This window comes from Molossus molossus, unplaced genomic scaffold (assembly GCF_014108415.1).
Source record: "Molossus molossus isolate mMolMol1 unplaced genomic scaffold, mMolMol1.p scaffold_m16_p_4, whole genome shotgun sequence".
In the NCBI taxonomy this organism is placed as follows: Eukaryota; Metazoa; Chordata; class Mammalia; order Chiroptera; family Molossidae; genus Molossus; species Molossus molossus.
Genome location: NW_023425377.1, coordinates 38,148,563 through 38,176,151, shown reverse-complemented (window position 1 = coordinate 38,176,151; position 27,589 = coordinate 38,148,563). Strand labels below are relative to the sequence as shown.

General features: G+C 44.2%; 1 protein-coding gene across 1 annotated transcript in view; it reads right to left on the bottom strand.

The window, feature by feature from the left end:
* The window catches only part of TRPC7 (transient receptor potential cation channel subfamily C member 7), a 150,990-nt gene that overhangs the window by 86,433 nt on the left and 36,968 nt on the right, over nucleotides 1–27,589 (bottom strand). Inside the window, exon 3 of the mRNA XM_036282146.1 lies at nucleotides 18,367–18,549. Coding sequence (XP_036138039.1) covers nucleotides 18,367–18,549 — 183 coding nt within the window. The remainder of the gene's footprint in view (nucleotides 1–18,366; nucleotides 18,550–27,589) is intronic.

Sequence of the window (27,589 nt, the reverse complement as noted above, 5' to 3'; positions counted from 1 at the left end):
CCTGTTGCTTATCTCTTGCTGCTTTTAGGATTCTCTCTTTGTCTTGAATTTTTGGCAGTTTGATTACTATGTGTCTTGGTGTGGGCCTGTTTGGGTTCTTCTTACTTGGGGCTCTCTGAGCTTCTTGAACTTGAATGCCTTCTTCCTTCACCAAATTAGGGAAGTTTTCTGTCACTATTTCTTTGAATATATTCTCTAGCCCTCGCTTACTTTCTTCTTCTTCAGGGACTCCTATGATACGAATATTATTACGTTTCCAGTTGTCCCACAATTCTCTTAAGCTCTCTTCTTGTTTCTTAATCTTTTTTTCCTTTTGGTTTTCTGATTGGTTGATTTCTTCTAGCCTGTCCTCTAATTCACTGATCCGGTCCTCAGCTTCCCCTACTCTGCTTTTTAGACCTTCCAGTGTGTTTTTCATTTCTGATATGTCATTCTTCATTTCTTCCTGTTGGTTTTTCATTTCCAGATGGTTTATTTTCAACATTTCTATGTCTTTACTCATGTTGCTCATGTCCTTACACATGCTGTTGAGCTTCCGCAACATCATGGCTCTAAATTCTAGTTCTGTTAACTTGCTTAACTGCACCTCATTTATTTCATCTTCTGTAGAGGTCTCTTGATCTTTCATTTGGCTTTTGTTTCTGTTTCTCACCATTTTGGTTATCACAGTGGGCTTTGGAGTCTGCCAAGTTTTCCCAGTGGGTGTTCGTGTTTTGCTGTTTGTGGCTCCTTCTCCTGGGTTTGGATGCACCAGGGAGGACCCACTTTAATCCCGCCAAGTCCCCTGTTCTCCGGGAGTCTGTGTGGCTCCAGCGGAGAGTTTAGCAGGCTATAGCGTTAGGAGGGCCCATGCAGGGTGGCAAGGGAGGTGGTGGGAATAATTTCCAGCCAAGTTCCCTGGTCCCGCCCAGTTCCCTGGGGGCCGTGAGTCCGTGGGGCTTCAGCGGCTGCAGAGTTTCCAGGGCCGTGCACGGCAGGGAGGGAGGCGGTAGCGTTAAATCTCCACCACGTTCCCCGGTCCCACCGATTTGCCTGGGGTCTGCGAGTCTGTGCGGCTTCAGCAGAGAGCCTAGCCTAGCCGGCTGCGAGTCTGTGCGGCTCCAGCGGAGAGCCTAGCCTAGCCGGCTGCAGAGTTTCCAAGGCCGTGCACGGCAGGGAGTGAGGCGGTAGACTTAATTTTCCGCCGCGTTCCCCGGTCCCACCGAGTTGCCTGGGGGCCAGGAGTCTGTGCGGCTTCAGCGGCTACAGGGCCTTGCACGGCAGGAGGGGAGGCAGCAGAATTAATTTTCCGCCTAGTTCCCCGGTCCCTCCGAGTTCCCTGGTCCCGCCCAGTTCCTTGGGGGCCAGGAGTCTGTGCGGCTCCAGCGGAGAGCCTAGCCTAGCCGGCTGCAGAGTTTCCAAGGCCGTGCACGGCAGGGGGGGAGGCGGTAGAGTTAACTCTCCACCGCGTTCCCCGGTCCCACCGAGTTGCCTGGGGTCTGCGAGTCTGTGCGGCTTCAGCAGAGAGCCTAGCCTAGCCGGCTGCGAGTCTGTGCGGCTCCCGCGGAGAGCCTAGCCTAGCCGGCTGCAGAGTTTCCAAGGCCGTGCACGGCAGGGAGGGAGTCGGTAGCGTTAAATCTCCACCGCGTTCCCCGGTCCCACCGATTTGCCTGGGGTCTGCGAGTCTGTGCGGCTTCAGCAGAGAGCCTAGCCTAGCCGGCTGCGAGTCTGTGCGGCTCCAGCGGAGAGCCTAGCCTAGCCGGCTGCAGAGTTTCCAAGGCCGTGCACGGCAGGGAGGGAGGCGGTAGCGTTAAATCTCCACCGCGTTCCCCGGTCCCACCGATTTGCCTGGGGTCTGCGAGTCTGTGCGGCTTCAGCAGAGAGCCTAGCCTAGCCGGCTGCGAGTCTGTGCGGCTCCAGCGGAGAGCCTAGCCTAGCCGGCTGCAGAGTTTCTAAGGCCGTGCACGGCAGGGAGTGAGGCGGTAGACTTAATTTTCCGCCGCGTTCCCCGGTCCCACCGAGTTGCCTGGGGGCCAGGAGTCTGTGCGGCTTCAGGGGCTACAGGGCCTTGCACGGCAGGAGGGGAGGCAGCAGAATTAATTTTCCGCCTAGTTCCCCGGTCCCTCCAAGTTCCCTGGTCCCGCCCAGTTCCTTGGGGGCCAGGAGTCTGTGCGGCTCCAGCGGAGAGCCTAGCCTAGCCGGCTGCAGAGTTTCCAAGGCCGTGTACAGCAGGGGGGGAGGCGGTAGAGTTAACTCTCCACCGCGTTCCCCGGTCCCACCGAGTTGCCTGGGGGCCAGGAGTCTGTGCGGCTTCAGTGGCTACAGGGCCTTGCACGGCAGGAGGGGAGGCAGCAGAATTAATTTTCCGCCTAGTTCCCCGGTCCCTCCGAGTTCCCTGGTCCCGCCCAGTTCCTTGGGGGCCAGGAGTCTGTGTGGCTCCAGCGGAGAGCCTAGCCTAGCCGGCTGCAGAGTTTCTAAGGCCGTGCACGGCAGGGAGTGAGGCGGTAGACTTAATTTTCCGCCGCGTTCCCCGGTCCCACCGAGTTGCCTGGGGGCCAGGAGTCTGTGCGGCTTCAGCGGCTACAGGGCCTTGCACGGCAGGAGGGGAGGCAGCAGAATTAATTTTCCGCCTAGTTCCCCGGTCCCTCCGAGTTCCCTGGTCCCGCCCAGTTCCTTGGGGGCCAGGAGTCTGTGCGGCTCCAGCGGAGAGCCTAGCCTAGCTGGCTGCAGAGTTTCCAAGGCCGTGCACAGCAGGGGGGGAGGCGGTAGAGTTAACTCTCCACCGCGTTCCCCGGTCCCACCGAGTTGTCTGGGGGCCAGGAGTCTGTGCGGCTTCAGTGGCTACAGGGCCTTGCACAGCAGGAGGGGAGGCAGCAGAATTAATTTTCCGCCTAGTTCCCTGGTCCCTCCGAGTTCCCTGGTCCCGCCCAGTTCCTTGGGGGCCAGGAGTCTGTGTGGCTCCAGCGGAGAGCCTAGCCTAGCCGGCTGCAGAGTTTCCAAGGCCGTGCACAGCAGGGGGGGAGGCGGTAGAGTTAACTCTCCACCGCGTTCCCCGGTCCCACCGAGTTGCCTGGGGGCCAGGGGTCTGTGTGGCTTCAGCGGCTACAGGGCCTTGCACGGCAGGAGGGGAGGCAGCAGAATTAATTTTCCGCCTAGTTCCCCGGTCCCTCCGAGTTCCCTGGTCCCGCCCAGTTCCTTGGGGGCCAGGAGTCTGTGCGGCTCCAGTGGAGAGCCTAGCCTAGCTGGCTGCAGAGTTTCCAAGGCCGTGCACAGCAGGGGGGGAGGCGGTAGAGTTAACTCTCCACCGCGTTCCCCGGTCCCACCGAGTTGTCTGGGGGCCAGGAGTCTGTGCGGCTTCAGCGGCTACAGGGCCTTGCACAGCAGGAGGGGAGGCAGCAGAATTAATTTTCCGCCTAGTTCCCTGGTCCCTCCGAGTTCCCTGGTCCCGCCCAGTTCCTTGGGGGCCAGGAGTCTGTGTGGCTCCAGCGGAGAGCCTAGCCTAGCCGGCTGCAGAGTTTCCAAGGCCGTGCACAGCAGGGGGGGAGGCGGTAGAGTTAACTCTCCACCGCGTTCCCCGGTCCCACCGAGTTGCCTGGGGGCCAGGGGTCTGTGTGGCTTCAGCGGCTACAGGGCCTTGCAGGGCAGGAGGGGAGGCAGCAGAATTAATTTTCCGCCTAGTTCCCCGGTCCCTCCGAGTTCCCTGGCCCCGCCCAGTTCCTTGGGGGCCAGGAGTCCGTGCGGCTCCAGCGGAGAGCCTAGCCTAGCCGGCTGCAGGGTTTCCAGGCCGGGCACGGTGGGAAGAAAGACGGTAGAGTTAACTTCCCCTCTAGTTCCCTGGCCCCTGCCCAGGCCGCTGCGGACCCTGGGCTCTTGGTCCCCTCTCCCGTCCTCGCAAGCCTACCAGGACTGAGTGGGTGTTTCTGGTTAAGTGGTCCTCCAAGGTGTCCTTCAGCTACCCTTTCCTGACGGTTTGCCTTTGTTTTCGTTGTAAATCCAGTTTGGTCTTGGGAGACGGTCTGAATCCCTCCATTCACTTCGCCGCCATTTTTCTCTCTCCGATCTCTACTTCTTTACCTCAGAAATGCATGTCTCTTCTCATGTCTGTCTTTTCTAGAGGGCAGCACCCCAAAAGAATCTCTGGAAGTGATGCTCAGGGTGAAGTAATGCCTTCCATTCCAATTTCTCCTGCTCAAGGGTTCAGGCCTGCATGGTTTTGCTTTTGATGATCCCAAGTGGAGAATTACTTATTTTATTTCATTTTACCTCCAATTGACTACATGAGTTAGCTTCCCAAAAGGTAGATGGAGAAAGGTGTTAAATCCTGATCCAGTACTCTTAGCTTCTTATATACAGCTTATCTTGGTTTGTGGGTGAGCCACCTTATATTGAACTCAGAATCCCTGTACACTCAGGTCTTAGCCAGACTTCTCCTTACTTTTGGGAATTTTTCTCTCATACTTTCCTTAAAAATTAACCTTATTTCTTGCTCTTCCACCTGCCAGCACCAATCTGACCAACAAAGTTAAACCCAGTGTGGACAGTGTTCAAGTACTTTTTCATGTGGTTCTGCACTCTATACAAACTATATGGAATGTCTAAGATGAACAGCCCTCTTCCCAACAAACCCCATAATTAATTCTTCACATCTGGAGCCCATTTCTACCCTCTGATACTTATAGGGACATTGTTATTTAGACAAAGAACCTGTCACATACTTTAGCAAGATACTTAGTGCATGTTGGGTAGTTTTTATTTTTTAGTGGTATCTGTACCTGCTCTATCACCCATGGCTTTCAGCCTTGAATCCTCAATTACTCCTTTTACTTCTCTGAGAAATTTAGAAATTCATCATACCCCAAACACTGAGAAACATGCAGCATTTATTTCTGGTAAAGGCACATTCTGGTCATACAGCTGACTGGCTCCCTGTTCCTGGTTATCAAATGAAGAGAGTGAATACTCAGTAACCAATGCAAAGGTTCTGGTGGCACTTGTGTTTGGTATTTGAAGAGACAGTAGCCCCCTTTGTCATTCAGGGGCCAAACCCCAAGCTGTGATATATACATAAGATTTCTTTCTTTCTTTCTTTCTTTCTTTCTTTCTTTCTTTCTTTCTTTCTTTCTTTCTTTCTTTCTTTCTCTCTCTCTCTCTCTCTCTCTCTCTCTCTCTCTCTCTTTCTCTCTTTCTTTCTTTCTTTCTTTCTTTCTTTCTTTCTTCCCTCCCTCCCTCTCTCCTCACCCAAGGACATTTTTCCATTTTTTGTTCAGATAGAGTGGGAGGGAGAGGAAGAGACAGAGAGTGAAATAATCGATGTGAAAAGGACACATCGAGTGGCTGCCACCCGCATGACCAACCAGGGCCGGGGACAAACTGCAACCGAGGTATGCACCCTTAGCGGGAACCGAACCTGGGTCTCTCTGGACCATAGGCCGACACTCTAACTGCTGAGCCAAACCGGCCAGGGTGAAGATGTCTTTTTAAAGCAGTCAGATGATGACATATCAGATGGGTTTATTATAGAATAATTAGTAAAAATTAATTGATTTGTAATTTCTTCAGGATGCAATTTGTGACCAAATTATTACTAATTTTATTAATCAACCAATGGTATTTTTTATTTAAATGACCTTTCCTTTCTTCCTCCCCTCCTCCCTTCCTTTCTTCCTTCCTTTTAAATAAAATAAGGCCATCAGTCATTATCTGAATTTCCATGGCCTTGATGCCAATAGTTGTAGGAGTTCAAGAATGATACAAGTAATGCCTAATATCTAGTAGCTTATCATGGGCTACTTTCCTATTTATCTCATTTTGATTATCAAGAGAACCCTTGGGGGTTTCCTCAAGAGCATTTAGGAATGCATCTCACCTTAAACATGGGATTTTGTTATATTTGAGAAAACTCCAATATGGTGCATTCATTCATCCATTCAGTTATCAAGTTCAATAAATGTTGTTTTTTTATCCTCACCCAAGGACATTTTTCCATTTTTTATTCAGATAGAGTGGGAGGGAGAGAGAGAGGAAGAGACAGAGAGAGAGAGAGAAACATCGACGTGAAAGGGACACATCAAGTGGCTGCCACCCACATGACCAACCAGGTCTGGGGACAAACTGCAACCGAGGTACGTGTTCTTAGCGGGAACTGAACCCGGGTCTCTCTGGATGGCAGGCCGACACTCTAACCGCTGAGCCAAACCGGCCTGGGTAAGTTCAATAGATATTTTTAATAATCTTCTATTTGCCTGGGTCTGCTCTAGGCTAGGGTTACAGTGGTGAGCTGCCACAGAGTTTACTGTGTTGGGGGAACAAGACAGTAAGTAAACAAATGAAACAAATGCTATTTATTACAACAGAGGTAGAGAGTGGCTGAGAGGGATGGGACAACATGGTGGCCACATTCAGATAAGGTAGTCAGGATGGTCTCTCTGCGAAGGAGACAATTGATCTGATTTTTGAATGATGAAAAGGATCCACTAATCAGAGATTTGAAGGAAAGGGATCAATAACTTCTTGGGCGTGGGAACTAGTGTGGAGTGTTTAGAGAACAGAGAGGCAGGTACCCAGATATATCGTTATCCAGAAAGTCCTCTCAGCCACTGGGAGCTGCTTTGCTCAGAAATGCCTGAGAAGTTATGCCCTTCCCTGCAACTAATGACAGTGATACATTTGTGCCAAAGGCCAGTCCCCTTGTCTCAAAATGAGCCATTGTCTGTAGTGCTCCCCAATGAGATGAGACTGAAGGCAGGCTTCATGGAAACTGTACCTTAGCTTAGCTGCTTCTCCGCCCAGTCCTGCTTCTGCCCCTTCCTTGCAGGTTTCTCTGGAGATCACACAAGGACCCTTGTTTCAGGCTGCTTCTAGCAGTGAAGATGATTAGACTGTGAGCTCCTGAGGGCAGGGGCATGACAAGATCCAATTACTTAAAAATTTCTCTGACTATTGCTTATGTGTATGTGTGTATGTGTATGTGTGTATATGTGTGTGAGGCGGGGTGGGAAAGAGGAGGGGAGAGAGAGGGCAGAGATAGGTAGACCAGTTAGAGGCTATTTTAATCATCCAGGTGAGATATGAATATGGCTTTATTATATAAATGAAAACATCTCTGTTAATCAAAGATTTTCACCAAAATTTTACTTACAAAACCCCCCTGCCATCAAGAAATCAGCCAAGTGACCTTAGGCAGATGCATGTTGGTTAAAGAATAATGTCTTATGTATATAATGAGAGGAATATATAAAATATAAAGTGTTCATTAAGACTCAGAATCTATATAGGAGCATTCAGTACAGAAATAAGGAGACAGAAATGTGTAGTTGGTCTTTAGATTAACTACTGGAGTTAGTCACAGGTCCTTGGGGTGGGGAAACTGTAATTTCTAAGATGTTTGACTCTGGGATAAAAGAGACAATTTGAAAATGGCTCTTGTTCTTTCCACTTTGAGGTAGTAAGTGCATCTGATGTGTATCTATTTCTTGGGGGCACTGGGGATTTAAGTTCCTCCCTTGAATGCTCTTCAGATTCCTCTCTTCTTGTTCACTCTTAAATCACATATAATCGTCCGGCTATGACTACCTCAGCAAATGCAGCACGTGATGTATAATGATAGTGACACAAGCTAAGGCTGGCAGCTTAGGGAACATGATAACCAAGAATAAGAAAATGTTTTAAAGGATTATCCATTCAAGCAAATATTTACATATTGAAATACCCAAACAACAAGCAGCATAATAACCAAAAAGGCAATAGTTTTCTGCCCTGTTGTGACAGCCCATACATTAAGGATGGGAATGCAAATATGCAGTGGTATCTGTTCTTTAGAGGAAGTTGTGACAGATGATTCAAAGCAGCAGGCTGGAGGAAAAGCACAGAGGAGGCATCAGTCACTCTGCTTTTCTCTCTTAAAGATAAGCCAGGCAGTGGAGCAGGGAGTGTGGAGACAGGCAATCAACTCAGACCAGTGAGTGGAGGGAGACTCCTGAGACCAACTGAGGAGCACTCAGTGATATGAGCTCCCCTCTGGAGGACAAAGGCCCCATAGCTTATCTCTAATAGTACAGGGCCACCTGGGAGCCACCTGCTCCATCCCTAAGACTGCTGGCCCAGAACCAGTGTTAGTGCTTCTCTGAATGGTAAGAACTCCTTTCCAGAGTTACCCAAAAAGGACACAGGTCAGCAGTGGAGGGAATGGAGATGATGGCTCCATGCTCTGAAGTCAGCCTTGAACATCATCAGAATTCTGTTATATAGATTTTTAATTTTACAGGTATTTGGAGAAGCATTGAAGTCTATTGGTTTATACTTTACACACATCTGTTCATTTACTTACCACCGAGCCTGCTCTGTCTTCAAAGACCAAGATGAATGAGGAGAGGTCCCACCTTCTAGGAGCGCAGTCTTTATAAAAATTAGAATCACTGTAGAGCCTTTAAAAAACACAATCCCCAGGCTCCTACCCAGAAGAATTGGATTAGAAACTCTGTAGGTGGGACACCGACGTTAGCGTTTTTTACAAAGCTCCCAGATGGTTCCATTTAGCTAAGTTTGAGAATTTAGTTTGTTCTGGAGCGATAAAATGAGTTCGAGTTTGATCTAACCTTCTGTTTGGTTTAGAGCACTGGTTCTCAACCTTCCTAATGCCGCGACCCTTTAATATAGTTCCTCATGTTGTGGTGACCTCCAACCATAAAATTATTTTTGTTGCTACGTCGTAACTGTAATTTTGCTACTGTTATGTCTTAGGTGACCCCTGTGAAAGGATCATTTGACCCCCAAGGGGGTCACACGGCCCACAGGTTGAGAACTACTGGTCTAGAGAGATACAGGGGTTTAGAGTTAAGGGATTATGGCCAAGATTCTGAAAATTATCCAGAGATTCTCAACAGGGGATGATACTGTCCTCCTCTCTTCCTCCAGGAACACTAGAGATGGTGTCACACTTGGTGGAGGATGCTACTGACATCTACTGGGTAGAGGCCAGGTATGTTGCTAAATATTTTATAATGCACAGGACAGTGCCCACAGCAAAAATTTGGCTCCAAATGTCAGTTGTGCTGAGGTTGAGAAACCCTGGTGTAGTCTTAAGGGCAGTTATGCTTATAAAGCCAACATGGCAAACTGCTTCTATTAGGTAATATTTAGTCTGTACTTGCCATGTTCTAGCTACTTTACATGTGTTAACAAACACTGATTATTTACTAGGTACTGTTGTTTGTTCCCATTAGACAGATAAGAAAACTGGGGCCCAGAGAAAAATAACTTGTCTGTAGCCATGTACCTAGTAGAACAAGTGAAGGATTTGGGATTTGAACATATGCAGTTAGGCTTCTAGGCACATTACACTGTTGCCCAACAGGTTCTATTTTTTTCTCTGCTAGTTTTCTAGGCAGAAAAGTGATACATATACATTTGGATTAGTCCTTCTTAAGATTTGTTGCTTGAAAAAGTGAATTTTCTTTTTCTATGCAAAAGATAGCCCCTTTGAGCCAGGAGATTGATGGATATCAGTCATTTTTGTGCCATGTGGCTAGGCTAGAAGAATCCCAAAGAGGACGCCGATTGATGCTCTCAATACCAGTAAAGTCCAACCGTGTTTGGCAGCTAGCAGGCATCCTATGGTGTAGTTTGGTATAGTGCCTGACCAGCCAGACTGTGTTTCTGACAACTCTGATCTTCTGAGCATCTGTTAAAATGATGCCTCAGCAGGGAAACACAGTGGGAGAATGTCTGCTCAGGGCATGTGAGCTTCTGACTGACCTCTCAGACGTCCTCTAGAAAGCCCTGGTGTGCCAAGGTCCCCTTTGCTCACTGGCCTTGTACAGATGGAGGAAATGAAACAGAACCTCAGCAGAAGTCATCTGCTCTTTCTCTAGTGTCCCTGCACTGGGGTGAAGGGTTTCAGCCAATTGTGCATCTACTGCTTAGGCACAGATTTAGGCCAGGAGGCACTTTAGGGTTGGAGCAGTGTTTGCCTTATCTGGGGAGATCCCTGCAGGCCAGCAGATTAAGTAATTTATCTAAAGCCACATATTTAGTAAGTGGAGAACTTGAGCAGCAGGCTCTTGCCATAACACTATATTGCTACCCAACATTTTCTTATCCTGGGAGTTCTTCCAGTTACAGCATGACTATAAAATGTGCACAAGATGATGATTTTTGGAAGAAGCAACGGGACTAATGCTGGGGTTAGAGGCCCTAGCCCAACCAGAGTGGTGGTGTGAATGGACTAGCTCCCTACCTCCTCCCCTCTAAGCTTGACCCTCCCTTCTTGGCTTTCTTCCCTGGGTGCTGTGCCCCACAGGCACACTTTGTACACTTTTAGATCTTATGTCTGCGAAAGAATCTTGAAAAGAAGTTAGCAGAGAATTGAGGTCCATGGAAGACATTGACTTGGTGTGTTAAACCTTTTTTTTTGGTAGAGATTTTCCATTTTTATTAAGAACACGGGCTATTTCTAAAGAATTTACAATCTTGTCTTGGCTGGGCTGTTGGGTCTGTTTAGCTCTCTTTTCATCTCCTAAAGAATTTTTCCTGAACCTGTTTTTTTCTCTTCAGTCTATCTTCTACCTCAGAGGGTGATTCTACTTCCTATTTGCAGAGAAGTTAAGGCTATTAATAATTCCCACAATTTTTCTTCTTTTGGTAGTCATTAGTACTATTGCCAAATAGCCCCATTTTTTCCCTCCTTTCAAATGTATGGCAGGGTTATACTTTCTGGTCCTTCTTGTGGTGGGGTGAATGATATGACTAATTGTTGACAGTGAGTTGTAAGCAGAAACAATGTGTGTTACTTCCAGGTCTCTCCATACCAATGTTTCCACCCTGCCAAAGAGAAGTCCAGTGGACTTATCCATCTATCCCAATCTTTACAACCACTTCTGGTTCAAGTCCTCCATTGGCTTTCGAATCTTAAAAGAAGAACAAAAATCCTTTATCCCAGTCTACAAGCCTCTACAAGGTCTGGAACCTGTCTGCTTCTTTAGACTCATCCCACACCCACTCTTCCTCATTTCTTCTAATTTAACCACATTAACCTTCTTTCAGTTCCTCTTATATGCTATGTTTCCTGTCACCATAGAATCTTTGAACATGCTTTGAACATCTATTTTCTGCCAGAAATGTCCTCCCCACCTCTGGTTAATTTTTCTTAGAGCAAGCATGAGTTACTCAGAGAAACTTTCATTGGCCTCCTGTTAAGTCACATTTACCTATAGAAATTATAATATCACATTTTTCCCTTTTATAATGCTTACTTCAAGTGCAGTATTGTAATTTATTGGTATGATGTTTTGATTAATATTATGTCTGACATCATTTCATTTTTATTCTCCACCATGTTCCCAGTGATTAGCACAGCATACTTTGTAGCTTGTTGAATGCATGAATGAGGATATACAGCCATGCTGCCCACTTTGATAATCACTGGTCATATGTGGCTATTAAAATTTAAATTAATTTAAAAATATTAAGAATTCAGTTCCATAAAGACATTAGCCCATCTCAAGTGCTAAATAGCCATATGAGGTTAGTGGCTATCTTATTAGAAAGTAGGAAATAGAAGATTTTCATTGTAACAGAAAATTCTGTTGGATACTGCTGGCAGGATCAAGTCCAAGTGTTTATGCATAGCAGGCAATGCTTTCAAGGATCTGATTCTAACAAGCTTTCCAATTTGTTTACTTCCTGAAGAGATACAGCTACAGGGAAATATCCCCTCCAAACATGTTTCATACACATGCCACCCTTCCTCAGGTGTCTGTGACTTTTTAGCATTCACCTCTCTTCCTAAGTTGTCCTCTCTCTGTGCCTAAACTATCATTCCATACAGCACCTCTCATCCTATAAGCCCCGTCTCAAGGATTTCCCCTTCTGAGAAACACTTCCTAAGGTCTGGACTAAGCTGGTCAGTGCTTCCTCTGGCCTCCATGCTGCACTATTCCAATCCTGTTTGCCTTGGTCAGATAGGATTGCAACCTTTTGTTCAAACATCTCTCTCCATTGCTTCATGAACCCCTCAAGAGCAAGGCCTGAGTCTTGGTCTACTCAGTTTCCCCAGTGCTCAGCACAGAGCTGGTGGTGTAGTAGACATCAGTGAATGTTGGTTAAATGATGAGTAAATAAATGCATGAGAATCATGGGAGATAATGTTTTCTTTTGTACAACAGTATGGAGAAAGGGAACTGTGTTAGTGAGTAGGGCTAGTGAGGATTTCTTCCTGCAATCCTCTCTCCTCCCACAGTCCTGTCCCAGGTCTTTCATTTCATGGAAGACTAGCTTTCTGGGCCAGGAATCACAGGTAGCTTGGCAGAGTCAGGAAAGGGCACCTCTGAAATTCTAAAGACTGGAAGGCTCTGTGGAATGGAGTTGCTTCTTGAGGGAAGTGGGGAATCTCACCAATTGGAAGGAAAGATGGCTGGCACCATGATTAGATTCCCCAAATCAATCCATGACAAGATACTAGAACTGGCACCCCCCTGGAAGTCTGAAAGATCTAACTGCTATGAACTCTACTTTGCTTAGCTGGTGAAGTGCAGAGGCTACTGCTGCTACAGTCATAGTATACCTATTTTCACCTCACCCCCCACAGCGGATGGCTCTTTGAGGACAAGAACTGTGTCTGATTCTGTGCCAGATCCCCAGCCCTGATCAGTGTCTGTAGGGCTAATAGGTGGTGGCTAAAAGAACTTGTCAGATTGAGGTACTACCCTTACTGGTGATGTTGCATGATAAGAGATGTGCTTTCTGCAGTGGGAGTAATATAATTTTGGACAAGATATTTATGTTTTCCTTTGCTGTGTTTTTTGTATCAGATATTTGCTTAGCTATGTTCAGATGGGCCTGTATCTCCCTTAAACATGGAGTTAAGGCCTCTATTGTGCAAAATAAGATCTTTGGGTCTCTGTCCCACTCTTCTTTGGCAGCTGAGCCTTGAGGACCCATGCCTATAAAGTTCTTTCAGTGAATAAGAGATTAACTTGATGCTCATTAAGACAGACTTGGAGTCAGAAATGATGTAGGGAAAAAAACAACCCTGTAAGTATAGAGATGAAGAAGCAATAAAGAGGAGAACGAAGGAGGGATGAAAGTGAAGTGCCCAGATGTGTGTCCTCAGTTAGACAAGTTGAATAAGAGCACCAAAGATTGTGTCTGGGTCTGTATGACTAGTCACTCAGCAACATGTCAGACCCTGGGCTCCCTTTATGGGTGCATCCTGAGCCCAGCTGAACCTAGACAGATTCAGAAACTGTTGGGTTCTCCTAGTTGGTATGGCTGGAAGTACCCTAAAGGGTAAGAAGAGGACCTTTAACCCATGAATCCATAAAAATCCTAGAGGAGACTGTGGGCAACAAAATCTCAGACATCATACGCAGCAGAATTTTTACTGACACATCACCTAAGGCAATAGAAACAAAGGAGAAAATGAACACATGGGACTACATCAAACTCAAAAGCTTCTGCACAGCGAAAGATACAATCATCAAAACGGAAAGGCTACCCACTGTATGGGAGAGCATAATTGACAATGATATATCAGATAAGGGGTTAATTTCCAATACATATAGAGTGCTCATACAACTCCACAAAAGGAAGACAAAGAATCCAATTAAAAAATGGGCAGAGGAACTAAATAGACACCTCTCCAAACAGGACATACAAATGGCTAAGAGACATATGAAGAAATGTTCATCATCACTAATCATCAGAGAGATGCAAATCAAAACAACAATGAGGTATCACCTCACACCGGTCAGAATGGCCGCCATCAACAAATCATCAAACAACAAGTGTTGGCGAGGGTGTGGAGAAAAGGGGACTCTAGTACACTGTTGGTGGGAATGCAGACTGGTGCAGCCACTATGGAAAACAATATGGTGTGACCTCAAAAAATTAAAAATTGAACTCCCATTTGACCCAGTGATCCCACTTCTAGGAATATACCCTAAGAAGCCTAAAACACCAATCAGAAAGAATATATGTACCCCCATCTTTGTAGCAGCACTATTTACAATCGCTAAGATCTGGAAACAGCCCAAGTGCCCATCAGTAGACGAATGGATTAAAAAGCTGTGGTACATATACACAATGGAGTACTATGCAGCGGTAAGAAAGAAAGATCTCTTATCCTTTGAGACTACATGGAGGGACCTGGAAAGTATCATCCTAAGTGAAACAAGCCAAGCAGAGAAAGACAAATTTCATATGATCTCACTGATTTCTGGAATATAATGAACATAACAGTTTGAGGACAATCCCCTAAGGAGTGGGGAGCTGAGAGAGGGATGAACAACAGAATTTATATGCATATAGGCATGAACAGTGGACATGGACAACAATCGGGGGAAGGGACAGGGAGGGAAGGGGGAGGGGGGAACCACTGGGGGAAAAAAGGAGAATCATTTGTAACAAAAATTAATCAATAAAAAAAAATAAAAAAAAAAAAAAGAAGGATATTTGGGCCCTGGCCAGTTTGGCCTAGCGGTTAGAGCGTTGGCCTGTGGTCCAGAGAGACCTGGGTTCGGTTACCACTAAGGGCACGTACCTCAGTTGCAGTTTGTCCCTGGCCCTGGTTGGGGTCATGTGGGTGGCAACCACTCAATGTGTCTCTCTCACATGGACTTTTCTCTCTCTTCCTTCCTCTCTCCCTCCCGCTCTGTCTGAAGATAAATGCAAAGGTGTCAGATGAGGATTAAACAAAAAAGAAGGATATTTGGGGATGGTTCCTTGACGTGTGTGCACGCACTGCAGGCCAAAGCTGGTGAAATTGTTTCCTTTATTCATGAGACACAAGTGGAGCTGCTTCTAAGCTTAAGTTTGATTCAGCATTGGGAGAGAAGAATCCTTGCTGCTTCATGAGGCAAGTTTGGGTTCTGAAGGGACTGTGCCTTTAAAAGCTAGAATGGACTGAGATGAGTAACAGAAATGTCTTAAGTAATATGAACATTCACTCTAAGCCAATGCAATGTGTGTAAATATTCCTTGTTTATATTGGCAGGCTGGTGAGGCCTACGGCTATTTGAGGCACACATACTTTATCCCATTTGATTCTCATGATCCTATGAAGTAAGCATTATTGTCCAAATTTTATAGATGAGGAAAGTGAGGCAGAGAGGCTAGTGACTTGCTCAAGTGACCCTACAAATAAGTAGATGGACCAGGACTATCCTCAAAGAATACTCTCTTAGCCAGTTCTCCAACACTACCTTCTAAACATAGTAGTTAATATTTCAGATGACACATCCACATAGGTTATTGGGGAGGCTGTTACCCTCTTAAAATAGAAGTAATGGAGAACAATCATATCCTCTTAAGGCTTTTGGTCTTTTCAGGAAGAGTTTTAGGCTATAATGATGATGTCCTTGCATGGGAACATTCCTAGCATTCTCCGGGGAGACATCAAAGGACAAGCTAGGGAATGTTTCTGAGGATTAAAGGATCCCTATTGTCCCAAGGAAGGGGAACATCACTAAATGATAGTAATGATGCTTCCCTGTGAGCTGCATAGAACTTTAGTTTTTAGAGCATTTTCTTTTATATCACTTTATTTCAAAGTTCACAGAAAACTCTGTGGCAAAAACTTATATGCCCATTTTGCAGATGGGGAATGAGACCCAGAGAGCTTCAAAGACTTGCCCATGAGCACATGGCTAGTAAGTATATAGAAATCTCCTGACACCCCCTTCATGATTCCTTTCTCTTTACTGGCTGATCCCTGTGCCATGATGGGATGATTGTCTATCTAACAGAGGCTGAGGTTATGACTGAGTCAGCCAGGGGACCAGACTTGAGGGTGGTGCCTGAAGAGAGGCAGACATGCAAGTGAAAGGCTCCAGAGTGTATGCAGCACCAGCCACAGGGGAGCACCCACTTCATTCAGATCCATGCACTTCATAGGTATTTAGGCTGATTCTATATTAGAGTTTTCCAGACTGTCATATGGATAGCCGGTTTCACCAGATGCTCCATGAAAAATACAGTTCTGTAGTTAAGTAACACATATTGTCCCCTTCTTTTAGAGTAGCAGTGAGTATTAAAGGCTCTATAATGTCTTTAAGCAAAGAAATCTATTTGACTTATTTGAACACAAAACCTTTTCTTAAGGACACACCTATTAGCAACCCATGAAACTGCCAAGAACAACTAGTTTGCTTTAATCACAGAACTGATGGTTTGCTTTGATATCACATGGGCAGAGCCTTAGGGATATTTTTGGTTTTATATTTCAGCCTTAAGTCTCTCTCTCTCTCTCTCTCTCTCTCATCTATCTCAGGTGTAAAAGGCAGTATATTTATAAATAGACCTTGGCACTAGTCATTTCATAACTCAAAGACCCAGGACTAACTTATGTCCAGGCAAGCATGCTAAAGTTCATAAATTAAAACTGAAATCTCATTATAATATAATAAGTCTCTAATATTAGGTATTTTCACTGATGAATCATAAGAATAAATGTCAAGGAAAACTATGAGTTGGCCTTCTGTTGCCTGATGACATATATGGTTTGGTAGAATTTACCCACTGGAAGGAGGTCTTTGAGTGAGCAAGGCTGACATTTCATGCAGGTTGTTTATCATTGTCCTAATTATGGATTGCAGCAAACACTTGACATTCATGATGGATATTTCCTGAGACCTTTGTGACTCCCCTAATAGACAAATACCACTAGAGTAAATGATTTCTCTCATAAAACCTCTTTTTTCTGACCAGAACCATAATGTTCATGGAGCATTTCACTTTTTCTTTTTGTTTGTCACCATGACCATATTGTACTTGGTGGTTGACAGTAAGAGGTACCATGTAGCTGTGAGGTGGTGACCAGAATTCTGGACCAGCTGACTGATCTACCTTCATTGACAGTTTTGCTAAGATGTGGATTTATGTTTTAGAAAAATGGCAAATGCTTGCATTTCATAGGCTGTTGGAATTGCTTTGTAATAGCCAAAACTGTGAATGTAAATGGATAAATGCTAAGCATCTCCTGTTCTCTGGGTTTCCAAAGACATCTTCACCATTCACTCTGTGCTGGGAGGCAGGGGGATGCTCCAAATTGGTGAAGGAAGGAAATGCTTGTGGGTCTGGACACTCAAGCTCATCTTTACCATTGCCAGTCTCCACAGCAGGATTTGTTTGAACTTCAAGGCCGTGAATATGTCAGCAGCTTCAGGAAGGAATTGTGGTGCTTTGATGAAAAGCCTCAGTCAGCTCTTGGGATAGGCTAAAAAATGAGTTTTCCTGAGCTAAGAAAATAGTATTATACTTCAAATTGTAGCCTGACTCCTCTACTCCCAATGCTCTAGAATATTTATCTAAGGCCACCTTTTCCATGCGTTATCAATTTTGTATTTGGGACCTAGAATCTTTTTAAAAGAGCTGTGTTATTTAGAATTTTTAATTGTTATTAAAAGTATAAGGGTAGGAAAATTTTATCACACTTAGAAGCTATCTCTAGATGAATTTCACAGATATATGCATTGTTCACCCCACACAAATTAAGACAATCAGATAAGAGGAGAAATGCCCAGAGGCTGTTTTGGGGGCATTGAAAATATGCCCAGTATTGACCCTGTGAAATAGCTGGGGGACAAAACCCTGAAAGACTGATCAGCCATCTTGTGTATGTGGAGAGCATGTTGATATTTAAACACATTTTTGGATCTTTGATCTTTGAAGCTCTGCAGTTTTCATCAGGATTAATGATGTCATGTAACATAATAGCAGATGCTAAAGAATCCAGAATACATCTAAATTGGAACCATAATACTGAGTTTTGCTTCTTAAGACCTTGATCTGATCAGCCATGGTGGGTCTGAGGGCTACTGGTACCAGTGGCCATTAAACACATCGTCAGGTCAATAAAGCAGGTGGGACGAGCTTGCTCTTGTAAAAGTCAACTGAAGCTTTCTACTGTGGATTTTCATGAACCTGGGAGTGAAATTCCTCTAAGCCTTCCAGAACCATAAATCCCACAAAATATCTACACTGAAACATTTTCTACACAATGAGTCCCCAGGCACATGGAGAAAGCATAATACATGCTACTGAACAACCTGAGTAATATGTTTCTGATGGAAACGTGTAAATTGGCTTGCTCACTGATTAGAACACTAATTGTGACATTGTCCCTGTCAGTGGTTTGGAGGCTGGAAATCTCCTGTTTTGTTCTCGAGGCTCAAAGCCTATGAATATAATGACTATCATGTTGTCTCTCTCCTGATAGGCTGTAGGTGAAGGAAATGGGGTTGGAAAGAGGGGCTTTGAGCAGTTCCCTGTCTAGAGAGAAGTTGGGTAATTGGTGTTGTCACTATCACCTGTGGGAACATAAAATAAGCATGAGCACGAGGCTAGAGCAGCAGCCTGAGAGGTGGGAAGGCGAGAAGAGGTGGGGAAGCTTACCTTCTTGACTTCATATTTAATGGCGAGTTTGATCCGGCTCAGACTTGGACGGTGGTGGTCGGACCAGACTTGGAAGTTCACATCACCATTTAAAATTGCTTCTACCTCTTCTGTGTCTCGGCATAGGTCCAGCACGCCCACCACAAAATCCTTGCATTGCATAGATAACTTCCTGTAATCATTCTAATAGAGTAAAGAGAAATCAGGGGTGTATCACACTGAGCCCCACAGATGGGCTTGCCCAGCACAGTATTGTTGATCAGCAACTGTCTACCAAGTTTGAGTTTCTGGAGAGCTTTAGAACTAGGGGATGTGCTGGGTCTAAAAGGCAGGGCAATTTGTCTTGACACAGCAACCTAGAGGACATCTTCTCTAAGCCAGGATTTGTCAGGGTGTGCTCTATTGGGCCACCTTCATCAGAGTCATCCTGGGTGCCTGCTAAAACTGCAGACACAGGCCCTGTCAAAGACATAATCAGAATCCCTGGGGATGAGGCTGAGGAATCTGTCTTTTATAACTTTGTTCTGTATGCGATTCTGATGCCTGCCAAAGCCCATCCTGGGTTCTTTCAAAGCAGCAGCTCTCTGTGCCCAGTTCTGAGGGAAGAGTAATAAGGAAATGAACTTCTTAGGCTAGTGGAACTAACACTTCCCTCATTTACCACCAGTCTATAATGACAGCTGCTCTACACAGGAAGTTTACTGGAAAGATACAGCTGAATGCTGAATTGGAAAAACATGTACACAGGTGTGCTTTTTATGTGCTGGAAAGTCTGCTTGTAAATTATCAACTTACAAATGTAATTTAAATCTAACAGGATTCTTTCTTACCACAAATCCTTTTGTATGGTGAATCATTGCTCCTTAAATTACTTGCCTATTGAATTAACAATTTTAGACCTTGACCATTTTTTTTTGTTTTGTTTTCTAATAAGTTGTCTCTGGAGTTCTCTCTTCTCTTTCCTAGGAATACCTTTTGAATAATCTTTGAGAGGCTGACTTCCTTTCCTAGTGACATTCCAATATTTCTCTTCTCTAGACAGACTGCCTCAAGTCCAGATAATGATACAAAATATGTCGGACAAAAGAATGTTTCATGTCATTCTCATACCATTATTTCTCCCCAAATATTTTCCCCTAGAAGCTTCCTTGTTGATTTCTTAGTTGAAACAAGTCTATTTAGAGTCTGTTCAGAAAAGGACACAAAAGACAAACGTCACTTTCAGTGCTAATCAATGTCAGCAGCCCTTGATTGGTAAATGATAGTTGATAAACAGGAGTGCAATTTTGCTTTTCTAGAACTTGGATTCCTCAGCAAATAGGTGGGAGTCCAGCAAACTGCAGAAGCTCAGTCATTTTTCTGAATTATTCTTGTCTCCTTCCAGCACTGCTGTCTCAAAATGTCCCTTTGCATTAGAGAAGCGGTTTATAAATGTTTGTTAGCCAGGAAAGGGATCAAGAAAATGTTTCAGACAAAAGTGGCCTCCCATTTATATATATATAAATGTATATGTATATGTGTGTGTGTAATTTAGAGCGAAGAAAGGAAATGCTGGATAGAAAAGTGACTGCTCAACTCAGGCATATTGTCATGGAGGAAAATTCAGGAAAGGTATTTGGAGTGTTCTAGGTTTTGGTGTATATCCCAGAGAGCTGGGTGGTGACATAAAGAGCTGTGTTCTGTCTTCCTTCTTTACTCCCTCCCTCTCTCTCTTAGAGCCTGTGGTATACTAGGCAACGAAAAACTGGCAATGAACAAAGCGGATGTGGTCACTGAGTAGTGTGGGGTAGAGGAGATTAGAAATCCACTCTCAGGATGGTACAAGAGTAGTGCTAAGTAAAACTTGTTCAGACTTTGTCCCAGCTAAGATAATCTGAGAGTACCAATGAGCCAGAGGTGAGAGGCTCAAAGGAATGGACAAGAAGGGTCACCTCATCATATGGACCCATTCAACTCTGGCAGCCCTGTTGCTGCAATTCAGTTTCCCTCAATTTTGGTCCCCTATTCCATCAACTTTATTGTCATTTTCTCAAGAACAAGGAGTCTCTGAATATTATTGCCTGTTCCTGGTAAAACACAAACTTCCCTGTTAACTAGACAGGACCTCATCTCTTGGTGGAAGCTTCTGCCTAGAGCTGAATGTATGGATGGATACAGAAAATAAGTGAAAAGGGCTTGACCCAGGCCTTGGCCCAAGCTCCTCATACTAGGAGCAAGTCAGACTATACTTCCCCAGAGCCCCTGCACATTTCTTTGTTCAGTACAGTTCAGAATATAAAGCATCATTTCATTAGAGACTTTCACTTTTCTGTGCCATTTCAGCTAGCTTGGCCATAGTACAGGGAGACATCAGAGCAAGCAGTTAGGTTTTTGCCTTCTGCATTAGAAACTCAGGATGGAAGGCAAGAAGCCTGGTGTCTGCAAATGGCTAGAAGAGACAGAGAGACCCTGTTTCTGCTGGGAAGCCAGAGATAACATGAATATGGATAGTTGTAGATAGGATGGTCATAGCCCAGTCCAGGCTTATCAGAAAGTCCTAGAGAATTATGATAATTATGATTTCCTGGGTTATCCCTGAGTTCAGTGAGCCTTCCAAATCACACTTCTCAACATTAGTTGAGACATGCATTTAAGACTTCATCGGTACCCTTTTAAAAATAGTATTTCTGCAATCTGAACTCTGCCAGTCAGATGCAGATGTTCTACCTGCATCATCTCACTCAATCCTTGTAAAAACCTCATGATAGGAGGACTATCAGCATTTTCAACTCACAAATGAGGAAACTGAGACTCAAAGACATAAACTAATAGGCTGAATCCACTCTTTCTTATGTAGTGATCCCCCATTATTTTCAGGTGATACATTTCATGATGCCCAGTGGGTACCTGAAACTGGATAGTACCAAGTCCTATACATACTATGTTTTTTTTCCTATAGATATATACCTCTGATAAAGTTTAATTTATAAATTAGACACAGTGAGAGATTGACAACACAAACAATAAAAGAGCAATTATAATATACTATAATAAAAATTATGCGAATGCAGCATTATTAAGTAAAGTAAGGGTGACTTAAAGGAAGCACTGAGATACCACAACAGTCAACCTGTTAACCAAAATGATGACTAATGGATGGGCAGTATACACAGTATGGATACACTGGGCAAAAGGATGATTCACGTCCCAGGCAGCAAAGTGTGGGGCAGTGCAAGATTCCAACACACTATTCAGAACAGCATGCAATTTAAAACTTAATTGTTTATTTCTAGAGTTTTCCATTTAATATTTTTGAACTGTGGTTGATCCTGGGTAGTTGAAACCATGTAAACTGAAGTCACAGGTAAGAGGGCACTACTATATCAGTCACTTACTTATCACTGGGTTTCTCTCTCACCTTCCATGAAGAGTTTAGCTCCTATCTCACTGTCATTTTCCCAAAATTACTGCTGTTGTTATTTTTGTGGTTTCAATATCTAGAAAGATGACCCTCCCATTACCCTACTTCCTCGTTTTCTTGATAACTTCTTTTCTTTTTAAAATGTTTTTATTGATTTTCTTTTAGAGAGAGAGAAAAATATCTATGTGAGAGAGCAACATCAAATGGCTGCCTCTTGCACATCCCCTACTGGGAATCGAGCCCACAACCCAGGCATGTGCCCTGACCTGGAATTGAACCAGAACCTCTCAGTCCATGGGATGACGCTTAATCCACTGAGCCTCACTGGCCAGGCAATAACATTTTTTTCTAATGACCTATTCTTAACACTAACTACCACTTATTCTCTTAGTTATTTGTAATATATCCATGATCCTAGTCTAATATATCCAGTTCAAGTTCCCCTCTCTCTGATCACCACCTCCTGTATGTCCAGCTCACCCCTTCTGAGACCTGAATTCTAGCAATCTTTTGATTCTACCAGACCTATAAGCCACTGGCTGCACTACATTTTCACTGGTTTTCATTTCTCTTAGGTCCCTGTCTCCCTCCTGGCAGAGTTTATATTTTATGGGCAGTCATTATAATCATCCCTGCATATATTATGACTCTCTTGCCCTGCTCTTATTTCATCCTCTTCACTGGATAAAAATCTGACCTTAGTTGAGTCTGACTCTCCAATGTTCCGTTTCTGCCTCTGCACAGTAAATGTAGCAGGAAAACACACAACTGCACTGATAGGCATGCTATAAACTCACTATCTATAGCCTCAAGTAGGCTTCAGTGCCCCTGGGCAATTTACTCTCCCTCTCTCCTACACAAGCATTTCATACCTTTCCTTCTCCTTAGTCTTTTAACACCTCCTCACTCTCCTAACTCTCAGATAAGGACATTGTTTCCTATTTTACTTCAGAAGAGACATCAGAAGAGAAATGTGCCGCATGCTTACACCATCACATATTCTATCTCCATGCATCTGTATTTAATGGGCTCTGTTTCCCCTTTGTCACTGTGGGTGAATTGCCCCAGCTCCTTCTAAGGTCAGTTCCTCCACCTTGTGCTGGATATCACACTACTATGTCTACTCAAGGACATGGCTCCTGCAGTCTTTTTGTCTTTCTTTTGCATTGTCAGTTTCTCCCTTTCCTCATTAGATCAGTGTTCTCATGTCTTAAAATCGAATTTCTCTTGATCCTACTTCCTTCTCTAATCACTACTGTAATTTTCTGTTCCATTTTATAGCAAAATTCCTCAGTTGAGTTGTCTACAGTATTTCCAATTGCCCTATTTATACTGTCACTTATCCCATTTAATAAGGCTTGCCATACCTATACCCAGTGCCTCCACTGATACTGAACCTATCAAAGTCATAAGTGACTTTCATGTGCTAAATCCAGTGGTTGATTCTCAGTCCTCATCTTACATGGCCTATCAAGTGCTTTGACATACTGGTCACTTCCTACTCCCTGTACAAGTTTTTTACTTGGCTTCCAGCATAACATACTGTTCTGTGTTTTTCTTCCTGAATGACTACTTTTTGCATTTGTTTTTGATTCATTCTCATATCCCTGATGTCTTTGGAATGCCTAGTCACTTGAATTCTCTTTTATCTTTAGCCCAGGATTTTCTCATGAACTCAACTCATATATCTAATTGCCAACTTGATATTTCCACTTGGATGCTAAGTGGGCATTTCAAACTTAACCAAACTAACTCTGGATCTAGTCTTTTCCACCTTACTCAGTCTTTACCACTCTTTAAGTTGTCCAGAACAAAAAAGTCTTGGATTTATCCTTGATACTTCTCTTTCTCCAAAACCCAACATGCAATTCAGTAGCAGGTCCTGCCAGCTCTACTATAAATATAAATATATATTTATATATATTTTCATCAGTTCTGCTCTTTTTACCTAGATCCAAACCATTGTCATCTTTTATTTGGACTAATCCAAGAGACTTTTAACTGGTCTCCCTGATTCTGTCCTTGTCCTCTCTAGTATATTTTCCATATATCAGTTAGAGAGAGACTTAGAAAAAATAGTTAGATTATGGCACTACTCTGCTCAAACTCTCCAGGGGCTCCCCATCCACTCAGAGTAAACGTAGAGTCATTATGCTGTTGTCTAAGAACACATATTATCTAGCCTCTCCATTCCTTTCTGATTTTATTTCCTATGGATCTCTTCCTCTCTCAGTCTACTCCAGCCATTCTGACTCCCTCCTGTTCTTCAGACATACTTGGCATGGACCATGTCTTTGTACTGTTTATTCTATGCTTGGAATGTCCTTTCCCAGGTATCTACATGAACACCTTTCTCAACCTCTTCAAATCTTTGTTCAAATGTAACTTTCGATGCATTGAACATCTTTTTATAGTCTTCTACAATTTATTTCTTGTGTTTTGCTCAACACAGATGTTAACAGAAATTGTTTGATTTTTAACTGGTCCAGAGTTTCTTCCAATTCCTTTTGGTCCATAAATTTCACAAACTCATTTATTATTGAGATGAATCTCTGGATCCAACATAGAGGATAAACCAAACCCATTGAACGTGGTATGTTGATATTTTTTTTAATTTTTGGTGCTGAAGCTATTGTTTTGACAATACCAATTTCAGGAAATTATTAGTTTGCTTGACTTTGGTTAAAATCCCCAACTCTCAAACATTTTCAAAGCTACTGTCAAACTTAAATGAGAAAAGAGAGAGAAGCTTATTATTCTCATTAATCAAACATTAAATTAATTTTTCAGATTAATGCTGTGGAGACACCCACACAATATAGGATAATTAACACTCATTCCTCAAGGGAGACCTTAGAAATTAGATTCAAAGTGTGGGCCTCTAATCCACTCCCCCTCTTCTCCCTTCAGAGACCCAGTTGTGGAGAAGGAATGTTCATTGAAAGCTCCAACTGAAATACAAATGGAGATAAATTACCATAAATGTGCAATGCTGTCAGCCTGGGAGGTTTTCTGCTTTTGATATTTAAGATGAGTTTGTTTAAGAAATTATTACAATAACAGTTTACAATAAAAATGTTCTTAACATTTTAGTATTGCATCAAATGGTCATAATACCCTATAAAGTTGATAGTATTATTCTTAAATAATATTTGGACTGAGAATTGACCATTGGATTCAATGACTTGGAGGTTGTTGGTCACCTTGATGGGAGCACATTTGGGAGAAGGGAGGGCATGATTGGTGAGGATTAGAGAATGGGAAGAGAGAGAAGAATTGGAGCCAGTTATATAGACAGCTCTTTTAAGGAGCTTTATTGCAAAAGGAGGGCAGAGAAATGGATATGTAGCTGATTGGAGAAGTAGCGTCAAGAAAGCTTTTTTCCCCTTCTCTCACCCTCATTCTTTCTCTCCTTCCCTTCCTTCCTTCTCCTGATGGGAGAAACCATGATATTTTATATGTTTATGGGAATTTTTCAGTGGATAATTATGCTGATCCTTGTATATGATATCAGTAGATTATTAATCCAGTAAATAGTTCAATAACATAGAAGATTGGATTGGTCTATATACATAGGAGTGAATTTAGATACAATCACATGTGGTTTATCTAAAGAAGGATGAAGATCAACTTTGTGGTTGAGGATGCTAGCATTGGTGGTGGGACTCTGTAGACTTTCTTTTCTATTGCTTCAATTTTTTTAAGTGAAATAGCAGAAAAATTATCAGCTGAAGGTAAGAATTGGGGAGGAAGTGATAGAAGTTTGAGGAGAGGAGGTCTGAAATAGTTTTAGGAAAAATTTTAGAGTGAATGGATGAGGAAGACAGGATATGATTGCTGGAGAACAATAAGAGCCCATTTGAGGTTCATGGTCAGAAATTTAAAATGAAACTAGCTGCTCTGGCCAGTGTGGCTCAGTTGGTTGCAATGTCATCCCACACATTGAAAGGTTGTGGTTCAATTCCTAGCCAGGACACATACCTAGGTTGCAGGTACAATCCCTGGCTGGGGCATGTGCAAGAGGCAACTGATAGATGTTTCTTTCTTACATGGATGTTTCTCTCTGTCTCTCTCCCCCTCTCTCTAAAATCAAATCAATCAATAAATAAAATAAGACTAGCTGATATGGTTGATATTTTCTAACGACTATCACCTTCCTGGGTGCTAGCATTGAGGAGGCAGAGAAATAGTTTTTATCAGGATTGTATTTTTTGCCAAAGAATACAGAAAATCAAGAGAGGGGCAGAGGAATTGAGATATATGTGATGAGCCTGGCCAGTGTAGCTCAGTAGTTGAGCATCGTCCCATGCACCAAGAGGTCGCTGGTTTGATTCCTGGTCAGGGCATGTGCCCAGGTTGTGGGCCAAATCCCATTGGGGGCATGCACGAGGTGGTCAGTTGATGCTCTCTTTCATCAATGTTTCTCTCTCTCTCACTTCCTCTCTCTCTAAATCAATAAAGAAAAACAATTTTAAAAAAGAGAGCTATATGTGATGAAAATTATAATGGTAGTTTATAGAATTGAGGCTGATATGGAGGGAGACAAGACTTCCAGGGGAGAAGGAAAGTGGATAGATGGTTAGAAAAAAAAGATTTGGAGGAGGAAAAAATGGCGGTGGAGTGAATGGAAGCTACACAGACCATCTCCAAGGACCAAACTGGATTTACAATGAAAATAAAGACAAATCGTCAGGAAGGGGCAACCGAAAGACACCTTGGAGGACCACATAACCAGGGACACCGACTCAATCCTGGTAGGCTTGTGAGGATGCGAGAGGGGGCCAGGAGCCCACAGTTCCCAGTGGCCTGGGCTGGGACCAGCGGACTCGGCTGGTACCAGGGGACTAGGCTAGAAGCTGCTGCCACCTGGGCTGCGTCCCACTACCACAGCTGAGTCCTGCGAACTAGGCTGGGTGCTAAGCCCTCGGCTGGTGCAGCATGGACTCAGCTGGGACCAGGGGACTCGGCTGGAAGCTGCTGCCAAATCGGCTGCGTCCCACTACCGTGCCTGGGTCCTGTGGCTTCAGCTGAGAGCTATGCCCTCAGCTGAGTCCAGCAAACTCGGCTGGGTGCTACGCCCTCAGCTGGTGCCACAGCCTCGACCGCCCTTAGTTGGAAGCAGCGCCCTCGGGTTAAAAGTCCCAGGCGGCTCCACGAAACAGTCTGGACAGAGGCTAAATTGGCAGCAGACACTCACCTAGGGCTCCGGCAGAGGGAAGGCAGACTGGACTGGAACTGTGTGGTGACACTCGGGTTTTGGAGGGTGCTCAGAGCTTTTGCTGAGGGCAGCCACGCAGGACTGTGGTCATCTTACTCCTTCCCAGGGCCCTGGGAAGAGGCAGTGGCCCCTCCCTTGAAGATTCAACCCCACCTGGTGGCCATTGAAATGCTAATTGAGGCCCATTAACAACCAGCATCTGCCCCACCCTCTGGAAATCCTCTTACACTGAGCACCTGAGGGAGTTTTTCAGGCAACTCAGAAAACAAGGTTCTTCAGGTGACCTCTACTAATAGCCTCCAGCCAAAAAAAGCTAGAGGATAACTACCATTCCCTGGGCTAGCAAAACTAACCAGGAAAGCTAAGACTTGACAGTGGTGTTTAAAGTGGGTCCTCCCTGAAGCCAAGCAGAAAAAGACAAATACCACATGATCTCACTTATATACGGAATATAATGAACATAACAATCTGAGGAATACAGTAGACCCAGACACATGGAAGTAGGGCACAGACTGACATCCCTCAGAAGAGGGGATGGGGGGTGGGAAGAGATAAACCACAGAACTTATATGCATGTATGCATGACCAATGGACATGGACAACTA